We start from the raw sequence: 20625 nt of genomic DNA, 5'->3' as shown, positions 1-20625 counted from the left end.
ACACACCAAAACCCAATCCTCCAGTATTTGACTAAAACCCCACCCACGTAAGCAAAAGTACGAATGAACAAATAAACCCTGGAAAATTAAACTCAGGCCGTGGGACCCTGAAAGACTTAAACTTGCTTAATTTTGTGCACTAAGAGTGGTTGACTGTAGGGCTGTCAATTAATTGCTGTTAACTCGTGATTAACTCAAAATATTTTTGGATGTTTTCTACATTTCCGAATATACTGATTTCAATTACAACACAGAATACAAAGTGTACAGTGCTCACTTTATATTTTTATTTCAAATACTTGCACTGTAAAAAACAAATAGTATTTCAATTCACCTAATATCAGTACTGTAGTGCAATCTCTATCACAAATTGAACTTGCAAATGTCAAATTACATATAAAACAATTTGACATTTGTAAGTTCTGCATTCATGATAGATTGCACTACTGTACTGATATTAGGTGAACTGAAAATACTATTTCTTTACAGTATATTTTTATTTCAAATTTGCAAAGTGAGTACTGTACACTTTGTATTCTGTGTTGTAATTGAAATCAGTATATTTGGAAATGTAGAAAAAAATCAAATATTTAAATAGTATTGTAGTATTTAACAGTGCAATTAATCAAATTATTTTTAATTGCTTGACAGTCCTAGCTGATTGACTTCAGTGGATTTCCTCACTGTGTTTATGGTTAAGCACACAAGTATCTGCAGGATCAGTGTCTCAGTATTTAGCAGACTGATGAATAAGGAAACAAATTCCACAGTTAGTCTCCCCCTGGTTTTCTCTAGTCTCACAGAACTCAGATTTTGCTTGTTAGCAAGAGCCTTCCAGCTGATCTGAAGTGAGCACTTGAACTCTGTTTCTGGGTCACCTGCTCCTCCCTCAAAACATCTCTGGAGTAAAGTGCCACCAGTGCCTGTCCAACACCACCTCCTCCCTAAATTAATTCAGGATTTCAGAATGTCCTTCTCTCTGACCAGCATCCATCAGTTTCAGGTGATGGGGAGAAGCACTAGGGTCCTCTTCATATGTCATAACTAGGGCCCTACCAAAATCATGGTCCATTTTGGTCAATTTCATGGTCATAGGATTTTAAAAATTTCATAATTTCAGCTATTTAAATCTGAAATTTCACTGTTGTAATTGTAGGGTTCCTGATCCAAAAAAGGATTTGTGTGTGGGGGATCACAAGGTTATTGTATGTGGGGGAGGGAGGGGAGAGCTACCCTTACTTCTGCGCTGTTGGCGGTGACTGTGTTGCCTTCAGAGCTGAGCATCCGGCCGACAACCACTGCTCTCCAGCCACCCAGCTCTGAAGGCAGTGAAGTAAGGGTGGAATACTATGACACTCCCCCACCCCCACAATACCCTTGTGACCCCCCCCCCGCAATACCCTCGGGTCAGGACCCCCAATTTGAGAAACCCTGGTCTCCCTGTAAAATTTATATAGTACAGGGTAAAAGCACCCAAAACACCAGATTTCAGAGTCCATGACACATTTTTTTCATGGCCATGTATTTGATAGGGCCCTATATACAATAAGAAATAAGGCTAGTAGCTCCTAACCAAACATTCCTCTGTGGATAAAAGGAAAATCAAAGATTCTGATTAGAGCTTCTGATTTTGTTTGACTGTTGGTAGTGCTTCTGCCTTGATCTATGAAGATGCAGGTTAGCAATTAGGCTGTACTAATGTTGGCAATGGGAACCCAGCAAATTGGGTGGGGCTGAGCTAATTAGTTGTGTGGTTTAATGACTCTATCAGCTGCTAGGCAACACTAACTTCTTGCAGAACTGAATTTTAAAAAATGACATGGCATCCTAGAACACTCAGACTGCATCTGAACAGACTTCTTACAAATTTAGTTTGAGGCAGGGGAATAAAACTTTTCCTGTGTGTTTAGGTCTCGTATGCTAAATTTCACCCTGGAGCAACCTATTCATACATCTGTTGTAAAACCAGTATGTTGGAATGGCGGCTTCAGGCTCAGTGCTAGAAGTATTGTAATTAAGTCTCAGAGGACACATGAGTGGAGAGCCACTAATGTAGAATATATTGGCTGGCACAAAAACTGTTGTCCTGTTGATTATAATGCCCCTTGCTCAAGGCTCAGTATATTAGGGAAGTTGCTTTTTCAGCCTGAAAGGCAATAGTTCTCACTAAGCAATTTTATTTATATTAATACAATCATTCACTAATCAGAAAAAAGCAACTGTACTGCTTGCTCCCTGCCTGCCCAACTCCTTCCCTTTTATTTTCTCAATACTTCCAATTTCTCCACCTTCTCCTGCCCACTTCTTGCCTATCTTTATAAACAGAGGCAGGATTGTGGGTACTGGTGCTTATATGATAGTTCAGGTAACTGCAACAGATACTGAGGCAAAACAAAAACCTAAGCAAGTCTGTTATGTTGAATACATCCTGCTTCCAAGAAGTGGCAGGTAGGGAAATGTGTGGGAGTTAGTTGATAGGATTTTTTTTTTTTTAAATCTGATTATACCAACATGAGGTAATCGGGGGAAATGCATGGATTTATTTGTCCAGTCAAGTAGCCCTGGCACGGCCAACTGGGTTGCATGCTGGCCATTGAGGGGTGTAAAATATTGTACATGAATAAGTTTGAGTGGATGGCCCACTTCTTTTATTATTAAAGAAGACAGTCAAGAGTACTGTTACAGATCTGGTGCAATACTGTATAATTACACAAATCTTTTCTGTAAAGAGATGCAATTAATTAGGTCAAGCAATTTTCTTATTTTATAAATCCAAAGCCAGGGAATACTCCCCCCCCCCCCCCTCCAAATATCATCTGAGCTGCTTTTTCTCTTGCACCACTTGCATTTTTTTAAAACTTCAAACCCCAAAAATTGTACAAGCTGCTTTTGCCAATTCTGAATTTTTTTAAGTAGTTCAAATGTAAAATATAACCATATAAATCAGTGGCTCTCAAACTTCTGTGCTGGTGACCTTTTCACATAGCAAGCCTCTGAATGAGCAACCCTCCCCCCCGCCCAATTAAGTGTATTTAAAAAAAAAAAATTTAACACCATTATAAATGCTGGATGCAAAGTGAGGTTTAGGTGCAGGCTGACAGCTCATGGACCCCCCCCCCCATATTCTAACTTCACGACCCCCTGAGGGGTCCCAAACCCCAGTTTGAGAACCCCTGATACAAAGTACAGTATGTTTTATATCTGTTGTCCTATTGGAAATTCAGACTTCAATTATCAAGAAAAACTTGACTGGCCAGTAGTCAAATACAGCTAAGAAGATAAGGATTTTTAATCCTTAATCATCTCCTTCCTCTAAGAATAAAAAAGCTTTCAGAATAAAACACTGCAGAAAATTACTTAAGAAATAGGTTCTGGCTCTTTTTCTTTGTGTATTATTGTAGCTAAACTTAGTTTAATATGACCAGTTGACCCTCTTAACCACCCATTGCTGCTACCATGTTTATGCTCTGGTTCATGTCATGAAAGAATTTACTTTTTAAAAAAAAGTACATCACCTGATCAGGTCCCCATTTAAAATGCTCATAATTACATCCTTTGTGTTGAATAGATGTCTCAGGTTATTGGTGGGATAAGAAACTTTTCACATATGTCTCTGGCTCAGGGCCATCCTTAGTCATAGGCAGAATAGGCAGCCGCGTAGGGCCTCACTCTGCCTGGGGGCACCACTCTCTGCAGGCAGCCCAGACAGTGTAGAAGAAGGGCTGCTGGGTCCTAGAGAGAGCCGAATGCAGCACAGTCTGAGGAATGGGATTGTCTGCTGGGGTCTCTGGGAAGGGGAAGGGGTAGGGGTTGGAGTTGGGAAAGGAGCTCACCTGTGAGTGCAACTCTTTCCCCCCTCCCCCCCCCCGGCTGAGGTGAGGTGAGGCAGGCTCTGTGGCTCTGGAACCAGTATCCTTTGTTGTCCCCCATAACATCCATTCTTCTCCCCCTGCCCCACGGAGCACCCCCTCCTTTCTCCCTCCTCCCCAGGAGCACCCCTCTCTCTCTCCTCCCTCCCCTCCGTCAGGGCTGGGTTGGGTGAGGTGCTGGGGGATAGGTGGGGGGAGGGCTGGCTGGCTGCCTGCTGAGGAATGAAGTGAGTTACTTTCATTTTCCTCAGCAGGCAGCCAGGATTGGAATGTCACACAGGGCTTGGCTGGGGTTAGCCAGATGTGTGAAAAATCAGGATAGGGGATTGGGGTACAGTGATCAGATATCCCTATTTTATAGGGACAGTCCCAATTTTGGGGTCTTTTTCTTATATAGGCTCCTTTTACCCCCTCTCCCCCCATCCCTGTCTTGATTTTTCACACTTTCAGTCTGGTTACTCTAGGTGGGGGTAATTGGTGCCTATGTAAGACAAAGCCCCAAATATCGGGACTGGCCCTATAAAATCAGGACATCTGGATCTGGCCACCCTAGCTGGGGAGCGCCTCTCCCCGGGCTGGCAGCTGCCAGCGTTCCATCTCATCCGGGGGGAGCTGCACAGGGCAGGATGAGCTGCTGTGGCTCCATGGCTGCCCCGTCCATGAGATCAGATGCTGTGCTAACTTCACCATGGTCCGTAAGGCTGGTGGTGGTGCCCATTGGCGTGTGATTGGACCTGAGGGTTTGCTGCTGCTGTTGCCACTCTGCACCCCAAGAGGTGGATTTTGAGGTCCTGCAGTTTTCCACCTATCTCCTCCTCTACTGCAGCTGTTGGACCAGCAGGCTAGGGGGTGAGCCAAGCATGAAAGCAGTACTGTGTTGCCATTTAGATTGTCATTTAACAACTTTGTTTACCAAAAATTCTTGCTAACAATCCTGAATCCAATTTCAATATTTAAAAAAAATAAATAAATCAATATCTTAGCCAAAAACAGAAAATTAAGTTGTTGACAATTATTAGTGACACGTTTGGTTTGAGGCAGGGAGTGGGCCAGTTTTCATCAGAGAAACAAAAAATGTTGTCTGACTTTCCTATAGCCTCTTACTCCTGATAAGAGCCCTCCAACAACTGTAATATGCTCATCTCCTTACTAGTGTATAAATCAGGGGTTGGCAACCTATGGCACACATGTTTAAAGGAGGCAGGTGAGCTGATTTTTGATGGTATGCAGCAGCAGGCTGAGCGGCTCAGCCCATCACTGCTCTGGGGTTCCGGCTGCTGCCCTATTGCCAGCTGGGATTCCAGCTGTCGGCCCCACTCAGCACCTGCTGCTGGCCTGGGGACCCCCAAGGAATCCCAGGCTGGCAGTGGGCTGAGCAGGCCAGCTGAACCACTCAACCTGCTGTCAGCCTGGGGTTCCATTCACTCAGCCGGCAGTGGGCTGAGCAGGGCCGGTGGGGGGTTGAGTGGCTCAGTCTGCTGCCAGTCTGGGGTGCCAGCAGCACTCAGCCTACTGCTACTCTGGGATTCCGGCTGCCGGCCCCTTGCCAGTCAGGAGCTCAGCCGCCAGCCCCACTCTACCTCCTGCCAGCCTGGGTGAGCAGAATCCCAGGCTGGTAGCGGGCTGAGGGAGGGTTGGCGGCCGGGATCCTGGCTGGCAGGAGTTGGTGGTCAGAACCCCAGACCAGCAGCGGGCTGAGCGGGGCCTGGGATCCTTGTCTAGGGTTCCAGCCACCAGCCCGCTGCTGGTTTGGGGTTTCATTTACTCATCTGGCAGTGGCCTGAGCAGGACCGGTGGCCAAGACCTCAGATAATAACAATAGTTTGTTTATATAATATAGACAGAGAGAGAAACCTTCTACAAACATTAAAATGTATTACTGGCACGAGAAACCTTAAATTACAGTGAACTTGGCACACCACTTTTGAAAGGTTGCAGACCTCTGGTATAGAGTGACCATATGTTGTACTAAGATTCTCCTGCTTTTTTTTTTTTTTTTTTCCCCCGTGAGTCAGTATAACTTTTGCCAGCCCAGAATTTGGGCAGCCAATGTTTTACGTTTTCACAATGTTTTCTCCAACTTTCATAAAGTAAATACATAGTTAATATGAGTCAAAAAGGCCAGGGACACTTCTTTGTGAAGAATCTGTACAGCAGATCATGCCCATAGATGACCCAGAAAAGAAATTTGAGGTTGAATTTTTTAATGTTGTGATGGATAAAGCAGTATCTGCTGTTGATGAAAGGTTTAATACCTTGCAAGTACACCATGAACAGTTTGGATTTTTGTATGACATAACTAAATTCAATGAAATAGGAAAACAAGAGCAACTAATGACAAAGTGCAAGAACCTAGAGAGCCTCCTGAAGCACGATGATAGTTTTGATTTAAATGGACTTGAACTGTACGAAGAATTGAGTACACTGTCATCAGTGTTGCCACATGCAAAATTGGTGATGAACATTGTACAGTTTATTCATACCCGCAAACTTGTTGACATATATCCTGATGTGTACATTGCCACTCGTATTCTGCTGACAATTGCTGTAACAGTAGCATCAGGAGAACGGAGTTTCTCAAAACTAAAGCTCATTAAAAACTATCTCCGCTCTACAATGAGTCAGGAACGCTTAGCTGGTCTTGCTAGTCTTGCAATCGAACAAGACACGACTTTGTCTTTGTCATACGATGACATTATTACTGATTTTGCAGCCAAAAAAGCCAGAAAGATTGCTTTTAATTAAAAACAAATCTTGTTTCAATACCTCTTCATATAAATTTCCAATAAAATTTTGATAAATTAAAAAAATATATTTGCATCATTGTCATATCAGAATTTTTTCTATAGTGCTGCTTCTTTAGTGCTAGTCCATCAGCATTACAGTGTGCTTAATTAAGTTAAACTGGTTTTAATAACATGAATGTGGCAAGCTTACAGTATTGGAAAACTTATGTTTGTGTTGCTAAGAGCAGATCAGGCACAGGGTCACCAGTTTAATAATCTCACCTAGGGCACCATAAATCCTAAGGCCAGCCCTGCTCTGGCTCAACTCTGGTCAAGGACTAGGCTGGATTTTAAAAAAAATAATTTAATTTTTTAAAATTTCAAATTGACAAATCAAGGTCTAACTCTTATAATTTCTTAATCAATTTAAATATACAAATTATTAAGCAGTACATTTGCTGCCAAGCTTTAAAATAACCCAAACCACAGAACTATTAGAAGTCACTGGCTAAGCATCTGGAACCAGAGTTTGTTTAAATGCTAAACTAGCTTTTGACATCAGTAGCCTCTTCTGCAAGAGTATATTTTCTTTTCAGTTTATTCAACTAGTTCAGTACAGTGCATTAGTCACTGTAAGTTAAGAAACCAATAGGAAATTGAACAAGCAGGGAAAACTTATTTTTAATTCATAAATTGCAAAAGAAAAAACTAGGGAGGCGATCTAGCTGAAACAATCAGTACAATTCACTAACTACAGATACTTTGTTTAATGTATGTTTGCTTTAAATGCAAAATGTTTTGTTAAACCTTTTGACAAATATATTTTCTTATGTATCCAGTTTTATTAAATTTATAAACATTTTTAACTGACTTTGAATTTCCATCCAAAGAGACTTGGCACATATCATAAGTAAAAATAAATTCAACACTGACCATTTTCTAAATAACATGTGTACACTTATTCAGATACTGAATCTTAATTTGAGCTATATACATTTTTTCTTAAAATATGTAGATGGATTATATCCTCTTGGATAGTTTGGAGCTACATTTTGCTTAGTGTAAAGGCTGTATTTAGTTGCAAACAAATACAAATAAACCTTTCCATAGAAAAATAACTAAAGTACAAATGCAAAAACATAGTTGAAATCAACTGTTTAAATCAAGGTTTTCTGCTTGCTGGTTTAAATCATAATTAAAATTGGTGATTTTAAACAGCTTTGATTTAAATCAATCCACCTTGTCAAGGTTCATAGTAACTAAAAGTCTTTACCAATGATGTGCTGCCAATATATTAACGGGGAACTTTCACATACTTTACTTCTTGGCCGGGGTGGCCAACCTGAGCCTGAGAAGGAGCCAGAATTTACCAATGTACATGGCTAAAGAGCCACACTGATACATCAGTAGCCCCCACCCTTAGCACCTCCTGCCTGCCAGCAGCCCTGCTGATTAGCACTCCTGCTCCCTCCCCTTGCTTCCTGCCAGCCGCAGTCTGTTGTTTTGCAGTGTACAGGAGACTCTGAGATGGAGCGGGGAGGAACAAGGGTGCAGCAGGCTCAGGGGAAGGGGCAGGGGCCTTGAGGTAAGGGGTAGAGTGGAGGTGGGACCTGCAGTTGAGCCGTGGAAAGTTGGCACCTGTAGCTCCAGCCCCGGAGTCAGCACCTATGCAAGGAGCTGCATATTAACTTCTGAAGAGCAGCATGTGGCTCTGGAGCCACAGGTTGGCCACCCATGCTCTTGACAGTGAATTGTGGTCTGGATGCGACCACGCTGCCTGCACTATCCCCTAGTGGCTGCATCCCCTTCCTCCTTTGGCCATGCTTATCAGAAATACCCTCAAGCAGTGGTCCCCAACCTTTTTGTGGCCAGTAGTACATTGTTTTCAGAAGTGTAGTGGGCGCCAACAGTTCTTCAAGGCTTATTTTGTATTTGTACATTAAATAATACAAAAAACATCATTTAATAAACACATGAATCTGGAGAGAAGCTGCGAGCACAGAGAACACCGGCGCCTGCAGCCTGCAACCCCAGAGTTCTCTGTCCCCGGCAGGCGCGGGGCTGTGGCTTCTCTCTGGCTTAAGCCGCAGCCCCGCACGTGCCAGGGACCGAGAACACTGGTGCCCACAGCCTGCAGCCCTGGAGTTATCTGTCCCCGTCAGGCACAGGGCCACGGCTTCTCTCCCCTGCTGGGCACTAGGCGGACGCACATAAATGCTATGGTGCCCGTGGGTACCACGTTGGGGACCACTGCCCAAATGGGCTTGGAGAGGAAATATGGTGTACAGAAGAAAGATGGTCTTGTAGTTAAAACACTAGATGAGGTCTTAAAATATCATGGTTGAGTTTCTGGCTCTGCCATATGGACTTCTAAAGTGACTCTGAACAAACCACTTTAATTTCTTCCTTAATTTCCTATCTGTAAAATGGAGACAAGGATATTTCCCTACCTCACAAGGCTGCTATAAGATTAAATGGTGGTTCAGAAGTGCTCAGATGTAGGTCGTAGAAGAAGGAATATAGGGAAGGTATTGCTGGCTGCAAAGCTGAATTAGATATAGGAGAGTGTGAAAGGAGGGGAATTTTATTGCTGGAAGGGAGGAAAGTAGAGGCAGTATACTAGTATTGATGATCTGTATAATAGACTCATAGGCTCTAGGACTGGAAGGGATCTCGAGAGGTCATCGAGTCCAGTCCCCTGCTGTCATGGCAGGACCACATACTGTCTAGACCATCCCTAATAGACATTTATCTAACATACTCTTAAATATCTCCAGAGATGGAGATTCCACAACTTCCCTAGGCAATCTATTCCAGTGTTTAACTACCCTGACAGTTAGGAACTTTTTCCTAATGTCCAACCTAAATCTCCCTTGCTGCAGTTTAAGCCCATTGCTTCTTGTTCACCTTAGCCTCCAATGATAGAACAAGTTTTCTCCCTTCTCCTGATGACACCCTTTTAGATACCTGAAAACTGCTATCATGTCCCCTCTCAGTCTTCTCTTTTCCAAACTAAACAAACCCAATTCCTTCAGCCTTCCTTCATAGGTCATGTTCTCAAGACCTTTAATCATTCTTGTTGCTCTTCTCTGGACCCTCTCCAGTTTCTCCACATCTTTCTTGAAATGCGGTGCCCAGAACTGGACACAATACTCCAGTTGAGGCCTAACCAGCCCAGAGTAAAGCAGTAGAATGACTTCTCGTGTCTTGTTTACAACACACCTGTTAATGCATCCCAGAATCACATTTGCCTTTTTTTTTTTTTTTTTTTTTTGCAACAGTATCACACTGTGGACTCATATTAAGCTTGTGGTCCACTATGACCCCTAGATCTCTTTCTGCCATACTCCTTCCTAGACAGTCTCTTCCCATTCTGTATGTGTGAAACTGATTGTTCCTTCCTAAGTGGAGCACTTTGCATTTATCTTTATTGAACTTCATCCTGTTTACCTCAGACCATTTCTCCAATTTGTCCAGATCGTTTTGAATTTTGACCCTGTCCTCCAAAGCAGTTGCAATCCCTCCCAGTTTGGTATCGTCCGCAAACTTAATAAGTGTACTTTCTATGCCAACATCTAAATCGTTGATGAAGATACTGAACTGAGCCGGTCCCAAAACAGACCCCTGCAGAACCCCACTTGTTATACCTTTCCAGCAGGATTGGGAGCCATTAATAACTACTCTCTGAGTATGGTTCTCCAGCCAGTTATGCACCCACCTTATAGTAGCCCCATCTAAATTGTACTTTCCTAGTTTATCTATAAGAATATCATGCGAGACCGTATCAAATGCCTTACTAAAGTCTAGGTATATCACATCCACCGCTTCTCCCTTATCCACAAGGCTCGTTATCCTATCAAAGAATGCTATCAGATTAGTTTGACACGATTTGTTATTTACAAATCCATGCTGGCTATTCCCTATCATCTTACCACCTTCCAAGTGTTTGCAGATTTCTTTAATTACCTGCTCCATTATCTTCCCTGGCACAGAAGTTAAACTAACTGGTCTGTAGTTTTCTGGGTTGTTTTTATTTCCCTTTTTATAGATGGGCACTATATTTGCCCCCTTCCAGTCTTCTGGAATCTCCCCCGTCTCCCATGATTTCCCAAAGATAATAGCTAGAGGCTCAGATACCTCCTCTATTAACTCCTTGAGTATTCTAGGATGCATTTCATCAGGCCCTGGTGACTTGCAGGCATCTAACTTTTCTAAGTGATTTTTTACTTGCTCTTTTTTTATTTTATCTTCTAGACCTACCCTCTTCCCGTAAGCATTCACTATATTAGACATTCCTTCAGACTTCTCAGTGAAGACCGAAACAAAGAAGTCATTAAGTATCTCTGCCATTTCCAAGTCTCTCGTTACTGTTTCCCCCTCCTCACTGAGCAGTGGGCCTACCCTGTCCTTGGTCTTCCTCTTGCTTCTAATGTATTGATAAAAAGTCGTCTTGTTTCCCTTTATTCCCATAGCTAGTTTGAGCTCATTTTGTGCCTTTGCTTTTCTAATCTTGCCTCTGCATTCCTGTGTTATTTGCCTATATTCGTCCTTTGTAATCTGACCTAGTTTCCATTTTTTATATGACTCCTTTTTATTTTGTAGGTCATGCAAGATCTCGTGGTTAAGCCAAGGTGGTCTTTTGCCAGATTTTCTATCTTTCCTAACCATTGGAATAGCTTGCTTTTGGGCCCTTAATAGCGTCCCTTTGGAAAAACTGCCAACTCTCCTCAGTTGTTTTTCCCCTCAGTCTTGATTCCTATGGGACCTTACCTATCAGCTCTCTGAGCTTACCAAAATCCGCCTTCCTGAAATCCATTGTCTCTATTTTGCTGTACTCCCTTCTACCCTTCCTTAGAATTGCAAACTCTATTATTTCATGATCACTTTCACCCAAGCTTCCTTCTACTTTCAAATTCTCAACAAGTTCCTTCCTATTTGTTAAAATCAAATCTAGAACAGCTTCCCCCCAGTAGCTTTTTCAATTTTCTGAAATAAAAAGTTGTCTGCAATGCAGTCCAGGAACTTATTGGATAGTCTCTGCCCCGCGGTGTTATTTTCCCAACATATATCTGGATAGTTGAAGTCCCCCATCACCACCAAATCTTGGGCTTTGGATGATTTTGTTAGTTGTTTGAAAAAAGCCTCATTCACCTCTTCCACCTGATTAGGTGGCCTGTAGTAGACTCTCAGCACGACATCACCCGTGTTTTTTACCCCTTTTAGCCTAACCCAGAGACTCTCAACACTCCCGTCTCCTATGTCCATCTCTACCTCAGTCCAAGTGTGTACATTTTTAATATATAAGGCAACACCTCCTCCCTTTTTCCCCTGTCTATCCTTCCTGAGCAAACTATGCCCATCCACACCAACATTCCAGTCATGTGTATTATCCCACCAAGTTTCAGTAATGCCAACAATATCATAGTTGTATTTATTTATTAACACTTCCAGTTCTTCCTGCTTATTACCCATACTTCTTGCATTTGTATATAGGCATCTAAGATACTGGTTTGATCTTGCCTCCCAGCTTTGCCCTGACCCTCCTTTCTTTCTGCCATTATTATAATGTGCTCTTTTACTACAGTGAGTACTATAGAGTAGGGGTTCTCAACTTTTTTCTTTCTGAGAACCCCCCCGACATGCTGTTCAAAAACTCTATGGCCCAGCTGTGCCACAGCTTGCTTTCTTCATATAAAAGCCAGGGCCAGCATTGAGGGGTAGCAACCAGGGCAATTGCCTGGGGCCCCATGTCATTGGAGCACCACAAAGGCTGCTTCTGAAACATGAGGATTTATTCCCCATGCAGAAATTTATTTTACTATATAACTGTGGATGATGTCTTTGATAAGATAAAGTCTGGTCTTGTTTTTGTATTCAGCTGGCTGCTTTGCTTCAGTGGTGTCTTTTTGGCAATGAGTTCCACAAGCTAATTGTGGGGTTTAAAACATAAAAATACTTCCTCTAATTGATTTTTTTTTTAATGTATCTTTCAATTTCATTTTAATGCCCTTTTGCTCCTTTTTTTTGGGAGGAAGGGGAATAGAATTTCCTTTTTTTTTTTTTTTTTTTTTTTCCCCTTATCTCTATTGCGCAGTTTTCACCCGTATCATGTCTCCTTTTATTAATCAGCACTCTAAACAATTATTTCAGCATCTACTCACACAAATTTTACATGCATTTTTTTAATTGCTTTTGTTGCCTGTCTCTTATTAGATGGGTTGACCAGTAGTTGATTTATCCAGGGGCTGTTGGGCAATTTTTAGTGGCAGGATCTTAGCTGTGGAATTAAATTTCTCTTGTTGGTCTGAAAGTACTTTTTTTTTTTTTTTCACCTGTAGGGCAGGCCTCATCTGTTCACAGAAGCTTTTCTGTGGTTGGGAGTGTTTTCGTTTGCCTGCCCTACTAGTCTTTTCTCCCCCTCCCCCCTTTTGTGAACTTGATTTTAACTTTCTTTTTGTGTAATTGCCCTGAGACACTGTATATGGAATCATTTAATAGGATGAAAAATAAGTTTTATTTTGCAGACTTTTAGTTGACAATGTGAAGCCCCAAGACAGCTAAAATACAAATGCTTAACTTTAAATTTGACTTCAGTGGGACTACCCTTGCCTAAAGTTAAGCGCATGCGTAAGTCTTTGCAGGAGTTGGCCCTTTGAAAGAAAAATGGTTTGAAAACAACATATACTGGTAAACTCATCACACTTCATCTTGAATAAAAAGGGGTAAAACTGCTTGATACTCACCTTGACCCTGATTGTCACAATTCAGATCATGTCAAATCTTTACAACACAATAATAAACCTTAGAAAAATATGGTCTGGTGGAAATGCTGACAGAAACTAGCACTGTCATGCCCTTTCTTTCTTTTTTGTTTTTGCTTTGCAGTTTTATCTTAGTTTCCCTCTCCTACTGTAACCATCATACCTGCATTTAAATAGTGTATTCTTTCATCAACTGTACTTCTCTTACAGAAAAGAGAGTTTGATGTGGATAATCTGAGCAAGCCAGAACTGCGGATGCTCCTTAGTGTAATGGAAGGGGAACTAGAAGCACGGGATCTTGTAATTGAAGCCTTGAGGGTAAGTTACTGTTTTTTTTAAGATATCCTCCACCTCTCCTCCTCCTGCCCCGTTTTAAGCATGGTTTGTAATACTTTCTTAGGCCTGGCCAACGCTGAGGGGGAATCAATGCAAGTTATGCAACTTCAGCTATGTGAATAACATAGCTGAAGTTGACGTACTTAGACCTACTCACCGCGGTGTCTTCACTGCGGTGAGTCGACTGCTGCTGCTCCCCCATTGACTGTGCTTGAGCTAGGGTGACCAGAAGTCCTGATAAAATCGGGATAGTCCTGATTTTGAGAAGTTTGTCCTGAAGTACGGTTAGGATGCCATTTGTCCCAATATTTTGTTTCAGGCTTTTTTGTAACTCGCCCATCCGGTGGGTCCCTTAGTTGCGGACGGTCTCTGGCCACATTTTGATGGTGGGTGCTTCTGTCTTTGGCAGCAAGACTTATTACCCTCCGCCGAAGACAGTCAGAGGCTGAAGGACCCTCCGCTGAAGACCCAGATGGGTGAGCATAACAATTAAAAAGGTGCCACCCTGATATTTTACAGTTAGAATCTGGTCACCCTAGCCTGCGCCTCTCGTGGCGGTGGAGTACGTGAGTCGATGGAAGAGTGCTCGGGGATTGCTTTATCACGTCTAGATGCGATAAATCGACCCCTGCTGGACTGATTGCTGCCCACCGATCTGGCGGATAGTGTAGACGTACCTTTAGTAAAAAGGTATAAATTGTGATGTGTAGGGCTCTTTACCACTTAGCCAAGAAAGCATTTTGAGAGTGCTAGGGTCTGAAGAGATAATCTCTTTGTTCCCAAACCACCGTAATAAAATATGCAGTACACCGGTACCTCGATATAAAGCCACCAGGTATAAATAAATTTGGATACAACGTGGTAAAGCAGTGCTCTGGGTGGACCAGGCAAGTTCAATATAACATGGTTTCGCCTATAATGCAGTAAGATTTATTTTGGCTCCCAAGGACAGCGTGTTATCAAGGTAGAGGTGTAATTGAATTTGAAAGGGTAGAGCAGGGGTAGGCAACCTGTGGCACATGTGCCAAAGGCGGCATGCGAGCTAATTTTCAGTGGCTCTCTCACTGCCCTGGTCCTGGCCACCACTCCAGAGGGCTCTGTATTTTAATTTAATTTTTAAATGAAGCTTCTAAAACATTTAAAAAACCTTATTTACTTTACTTACAATAGTTTAGTTATATATTATAGACTTATAGAAAGAGACCTTCTAAAAACGTTAATGTATTGCTGGCACACTAAACCTTAAATTAGAGTGAATAAATGAAGACTCGGTGCAGCACTTCTGAAAGGTTGCTGACCCCTGGGGTAGAGCATGGGGTAAATAGCAAAATAATGGAATTTAAAGAGAATGTTATGTTACATCATACTCCATTTGCAATAGGTGGGAATAATTTTAAAGGGCTGTCTATCACAGTTAATTCAGGTGATTAACTCAAAACAAATTAACTCAATTAAATGAATCGTAGCTTTTCACACTGTTAAGCAATAATACCAATTTACATTTATTCAATATTTTTGAGTGTATTTCTACATTTTTCAAATATTGATTTAAATTACAACACAGGATATAGTGTACAGTGCTCACTTTATTATTCTGATTACAAATATTCACAGTGTAAAAATTTCTTTTCTGTTCAAATATTTAATCAAAATAATAAAGTGAGCACTGTAAATTATGTATTGTGTTGTAATTTAAATCAATATATTTGAACATGTAGAAAACATCCACAAATATTTAAATTAGTGGTATTCTGTTTTTGTTTAACAATGCAATTAAAACCTACTCATTTTTTTAATCTCATGACTAATCACAAATTTAAAAAATATATTAAATTCAATCCAGTCTTCATTTGCTTCAGCAGTCTCAATGTTTGGATGTAACAAATGTTTAGTGGGCATTGCCAGTCTTCTGAAGTGGGAGTGGAGATGAAATGGAAAGGTCGTGTCAATATAGAAAAAAGTGTATGCCAGGATTTTTTAAACCCTGGGACCCAGTTTTGTTTAGGGCCTCATTGTGAAAGGTGCTCTGCAAACACACATTAGTGCATGTTTTCTACCCCAGTCTAATGCCAGAGCTGGCTAGAAACTGTGGACAAACTTTGATCCTCATCTGATGAATATATAACTTGTTCATTAATGCAAGAAAATGTAATGAAGAATATCGAAATAAACCTTTAGTAACAAAATAAAGATCTTTATAAATTACTTCAATTTATAGCAAAATTACAGTTGGCTAGATATCAGCAAATGTACATCCTTTAAGGTTTTCTAAAGAGACCACCCAATGTAGTGGAGTATGCGTCATACTAGATGTTAGAGGGGTGTGTGATGTGTATATAATGGTTATCAGGTACTTCAATAACACTTTCAACTGTAATGTCACAATACAATACCTATGAGTTAGTTTTTCAAGAATTGCTTTAGGCTTTCGACCACTTGCTACAGGTGGAGCTGTCTAAATAGCTGTTACTGATATACCTATATTAATAACTATCAAGTGCCTGGACATGGCCTTTCTTTTATGAAATACAATTTTAATTTTTAATGGCAATAGAACACTAAAGGCAATATGTTTCTAGAGTATTACTGCACTGTGGAATACTTTAGTCTGGGATGTTGAGGTGCATGCACTCCCAGAAATGCACTGCCTTGTTTTGTCTCGCTGTCTTATTTCAGATCTTGTGCTCTGACTGCCAAGTTAAGGTAAACTAAAAATAAAGAAGTGCAAATAGGATATTTTAGTGCTTTCTCCTTTCTCATACACATTCATGGGCAGTTGATTCTACTGCTCAGAGTGTTGTAATGGTACACATGCTAACAGCACACATCGGCTATATTACACTAGTCTACAACGTAGAATCATAGAAACATAAGGCTAGATGGGACCTCGAGGTCATCAAGTGCAACTCCCTGTGCTGATGGAGGACTAAGTAAACCTAGATCATCTGACAGGGAGATTTTTAATAGGTTAAATAAAACACAACAATGGGAATTCCACAACCTCCCTTCAACACTTATTCCAGTGCTTAACTATCCTGCAGATTAAGCCAATTATTTCTTGTCCTACCATCAGTGGACATGAACAATGGATCACCATCCTTTTTGTAACAGTCTTCAAATATGCTAAGGGCTGTCAGCTCCTTCCCTCCCCCATCCCTGCTCCCCACCAGATTTTCTCAAGATTAAACATGGTAAAAGGGTGTAAAATCTGGGCATAGGTCAGGTTTTTTTAAACTGTTCATTTTTTGTCACTCTCCTCTGGACTCCTTCTCCAGTTTGTCCACATCTTTCGAAAAGTATGGTACCCAAAAGTGGACACAATACTTCAGGTGAGGTCTCCCCAGTGTCTAGTAGAGTAGGACAATTACCCCCTGTGTTTTACATCTGACACTCCTGCTAACACAGCCCAGAATGAAATCAGTCTTTTTTTTTTTTTTTTTTTGGCAACTGTATCGCATTTTTGACTCATTCAGTATGTTGTTCACTATAACCCCCAGATCCTTTTCAGCAGTACTGCTGCCTAGCCAGTTATTCCCCATTTTGGGTGTGCATTTGATTTTTTTCCTTCCTAAGTGTAATACTTGTCTTTTAATCTACAATTTGTCAGTCATTGTGAATACTAATCTTGTTCTCCAAAGTGATAGAAACCTTAGCAGGTTAGTGTCATTGCAGATTTTATAAGAATCCTCTCCACTCATTATCCAAGTCATTAATGAAAATTATCAAATAGTACCAGAATCAGAACACCCAATGGGGCCCCACTAGATATGTCCTCCAATATAACTGCAAACCATTGATTACTCTTTGAGTACTGTGTCTCAACCAGTTTTGCACCCACCTCATAGGCATTTTCTCTAGATCACATTTCCCTAGTTTGCCGTATGAGAAGGTCATGTGGGATTATGTCAAAAGCCTTATTAAAATCAAGATGTATCGCATCCAGAGCTTTCCCCCATCCACTGGTTGGTTTGTCATGATTTATTCTTGATCAGTACATGCAGGCTATTTTTTTATAACTCTATTATGCTCTAGGTGTTTACAAATTGATTGTTAAATAATTTTGTGTCAGTATCTGTTCATGTATTGAAGTTAGCTTGACTGCTTTCTGATTCCCCAGGCCCTCTCTGTTCCCTTTTTAAAGATAGGTATTATGTTTTGAGACTTCACCTGTCTTCCATGAGTTTTCGAAGATCATCACTGTTTCCAAGATCAGCTAGTTACCATTCACCACAGGGTGTATGGTTTTTTATCAGGTCTTGCTGACTTGAATACATCTAACTTATCTAAATACTCTAACCCAGGGGTAGGCAACCTATGGCACGAGTGCTGAAGATGGCACACAAGCTGATTTTCAGTGGCACTCACACTGCCCAGGTCCTGGCCACTGGTCCAGAGGGCTCTGCATTTTAATTTAGTTTTAAATGAATCTTCTTAAACATTTTAAAAACCTTTTTTATTTACTCTGCTCTAATCTATTCTTTCCCTATTTTGGCTTGCATTCTTTGCCCTTATTGACGATGGTGATTGTGCTGAGTATCTGGTTGCCATTAACTTTTTTTTTCAGTGAAGACTGAAGCAAAATAGGCATTAAACATCTCATCCTTCTTGATGCCATCAATTAGTAACTCTTTCCTCCCTAAGCTGAGGACCTACAATTTGCTTTTTCTCTTATGTATTTAAGGAACCTCCTCCTTATTGCCTCTTACGATGTCTCTTGCTAGATTTCAACTCTTATTCTCTTAGCCTTTTTGATTTTGTCCCTACATACTTGTGCTGTTCGTTTGTACTCATCCTTGGCAATTTGTCTGTTTCCACTGTTTGTCAATTCCTTTTTGATTTTTTTTTTTCAGGTCATTGTAGAGATAGTGATGGAGTCGTATTGGGTTCTTCCGCTTTATCTTTTGCATTGGGATAGTTTGTTCTGCCTTTAATATTGTCTCTTTTGAGAAACTGTTAGCACACCTGAACTCCATCCCACCTTTCATTTTCTTCTCATGGGACCTTTCGTACCCATTCTGTTTTTGTGTAAGGTCAATGGACTTTTTATGCTACTTCCTTTCCTTAGAAGAATAATCTAGCATTTCATGATCACTTTCACCAAAATTGTTTTCAACCTTCAGATTCACAACCAGTGCCTCCTTGTTAGTTAGAATTAGGCTTAAAATGTTTTCCCTCAATTACTTCCTCCGCTTTCTGTAACAAAAGATTGTCTCCACTGCATTCCAAGGACTTATATAGGATGTTTTATGTCTTGCCATATTACTTTTCCAACAGATGTCTGGATAGCTAGTCCCCCATTACTACCAGGTCTTGTGTTTGGACATTTCTGCTGTTGGCTCTAGAAATGCCTCCTCCACCACCTTTGTCCTGATTTGGTGTCTATATAGTAGACCCCTGCCATGACATCATCCCTGTTTTTTGCTGCCCCTCCCCCCCATATTCATCCTCTGACTCACCCACTTCTGGACCTCAAAACAAGTGTATATATTCTTTATGTATAATTCAACACCTCTTCACTTCTCCCCCCACCCACGGTCTCCTGAACAAGCTGTACCCCTTTATACCAATATCCCAGTCATGACATTATCCCACCAAGTCTCTGTAATACCATTTGTCATAACTGGGCTTATGTACTAATACTTCCAGTTCTTCCTGCATATTTCCCAGGTCTCTGCCACTTCTATAAAGACATTTAAAATGTTGAGCACATTTCTCCCACTGATACCACTCTGGTTGCTCCTTTGACCCTATTATAATTTTCCATTTAGCCCCCTGTTAAGGTCACCTTACTTTTAAACTAGATTCAAAAGAGGCAGGTGTCAAAAGCCCACAGGCGAGTATAAAGACCTCCTCGCTATGTTAGCAAATTGGTGTCCCAAGATGCTCTTCCTCTTATTGGTCAGATGGACTCTCTTCCCAGCAGTCCTCCTTCTTGGAACAGTGTCCCATGTTCAAGCAAGCCAAAATCCTCCTGTTGACACCATCTACTCCAGTGCTTCTCAAAGCAGGTCTGCCACTTGTGCAGGGTTTGTTTACCTGCTGCGTCTGCAGGTTCAGCCGATCGCGGCTCCCACTGGCCGCCGTTCACCGCTCCAGGCCAATGGGTGCTGCAGAAAGGGTGGCCAGCATGTCCCTTGCCTTGCATTCATCTCCAGCATGTGTGTGGATGGAGGATGGGAATGCATAAGCGTAGGCATTGCACACTAGGGAGTATTAAAATGGCTTAGTATAGTACAGTTCTGGGAGGGACAAAGTGCAAGTACCCAGCCACCTGTTGAGGTTGGTAGTTTATGCATAACCAGCTGTATTAAAACCGCTATCTGTAGAGATGGGCAGAGAGTGATAATGCTATTTCATGGAGGATTTCAAGACTTCAAATTTGATTTCATTCTGCTTTGAATAAGTATAATTGCCAATTCTGGACCTTAGCGTCCAAAATATGGGTATTAGCATGAATTCCCCTAAGCTTAATTACCAGCTTAGATCTGATAGGCTGCCACCAATCAGGACTTAGAGTAGAGCACCTGATAGACTCTGGTCTCCCCCAAAAATCTTCCCTGGGGATCCCAAGACCCAAATTCCTTGAGTCTCACAACAAAGGGAAATAAACCATTCCCTTCCTCCTACCTTCTTCCTCCCAGCTTCTTCCCGCCCTGGAAACACTAGGAGATCGCCTGATTCAACTTCTTGAATCACCACACCGAGAGAAGTGTTACCTTCCCCCTCACCCAGAGGCACTACAGATTCAAGCTGCGTTAATCTAACACACAGAGAAAATTTATCCTTCCCTTCTTCCCACCAATTCCCTTGAACCTTAACTAGGAGGAAAAAAAAATCAAACAGGTCTTAAAAGCAAAACTTTTAATAAAAAAGAGAAAAGTAAAAGGCTTATCTCTGCACTTTAGATGGTAAAAAGTTACAGGGTCTTTCAAC

General features: G+C 41.4%; 1 protein-coding gene across 1 annotated transcript in view; it reads left to right on the top strand.

Annotated features, from left to right (window-relative positions):
- CTTNBP2 (cortactin binding protein 2) overlaps nt 1–20625 on the top strand; it is a 182556-nt gene that overhangs the window by 6095 nt on the left and 155836 nt on the right. The window contains 1 exon segment of the mRNA XM_030549074.1: nt 13567–13674. Coding sequence (XP_030404934.1) covers nt 13567–13674 — 108 coding nt within the window.

The sequence above is a fragment of the Gopherus evgoodei genome, chromosome 1 (assembly GCF_007399415.2).
Source record: "Gopherus evgoodei ecotype Sinaloan lineage chromosome 1, rGopEvg1_v1.p, whole genome shotgun sequence".
Classification (NCBI taxonomy): Eukaryota; Metazoa; Chordata; order Testudines; family Testudinidae; genus Gopherus; species Gopherus evgoodei.
This window is presented reverse-complemented; position numbering and strand designations above follow the sequence as displayed.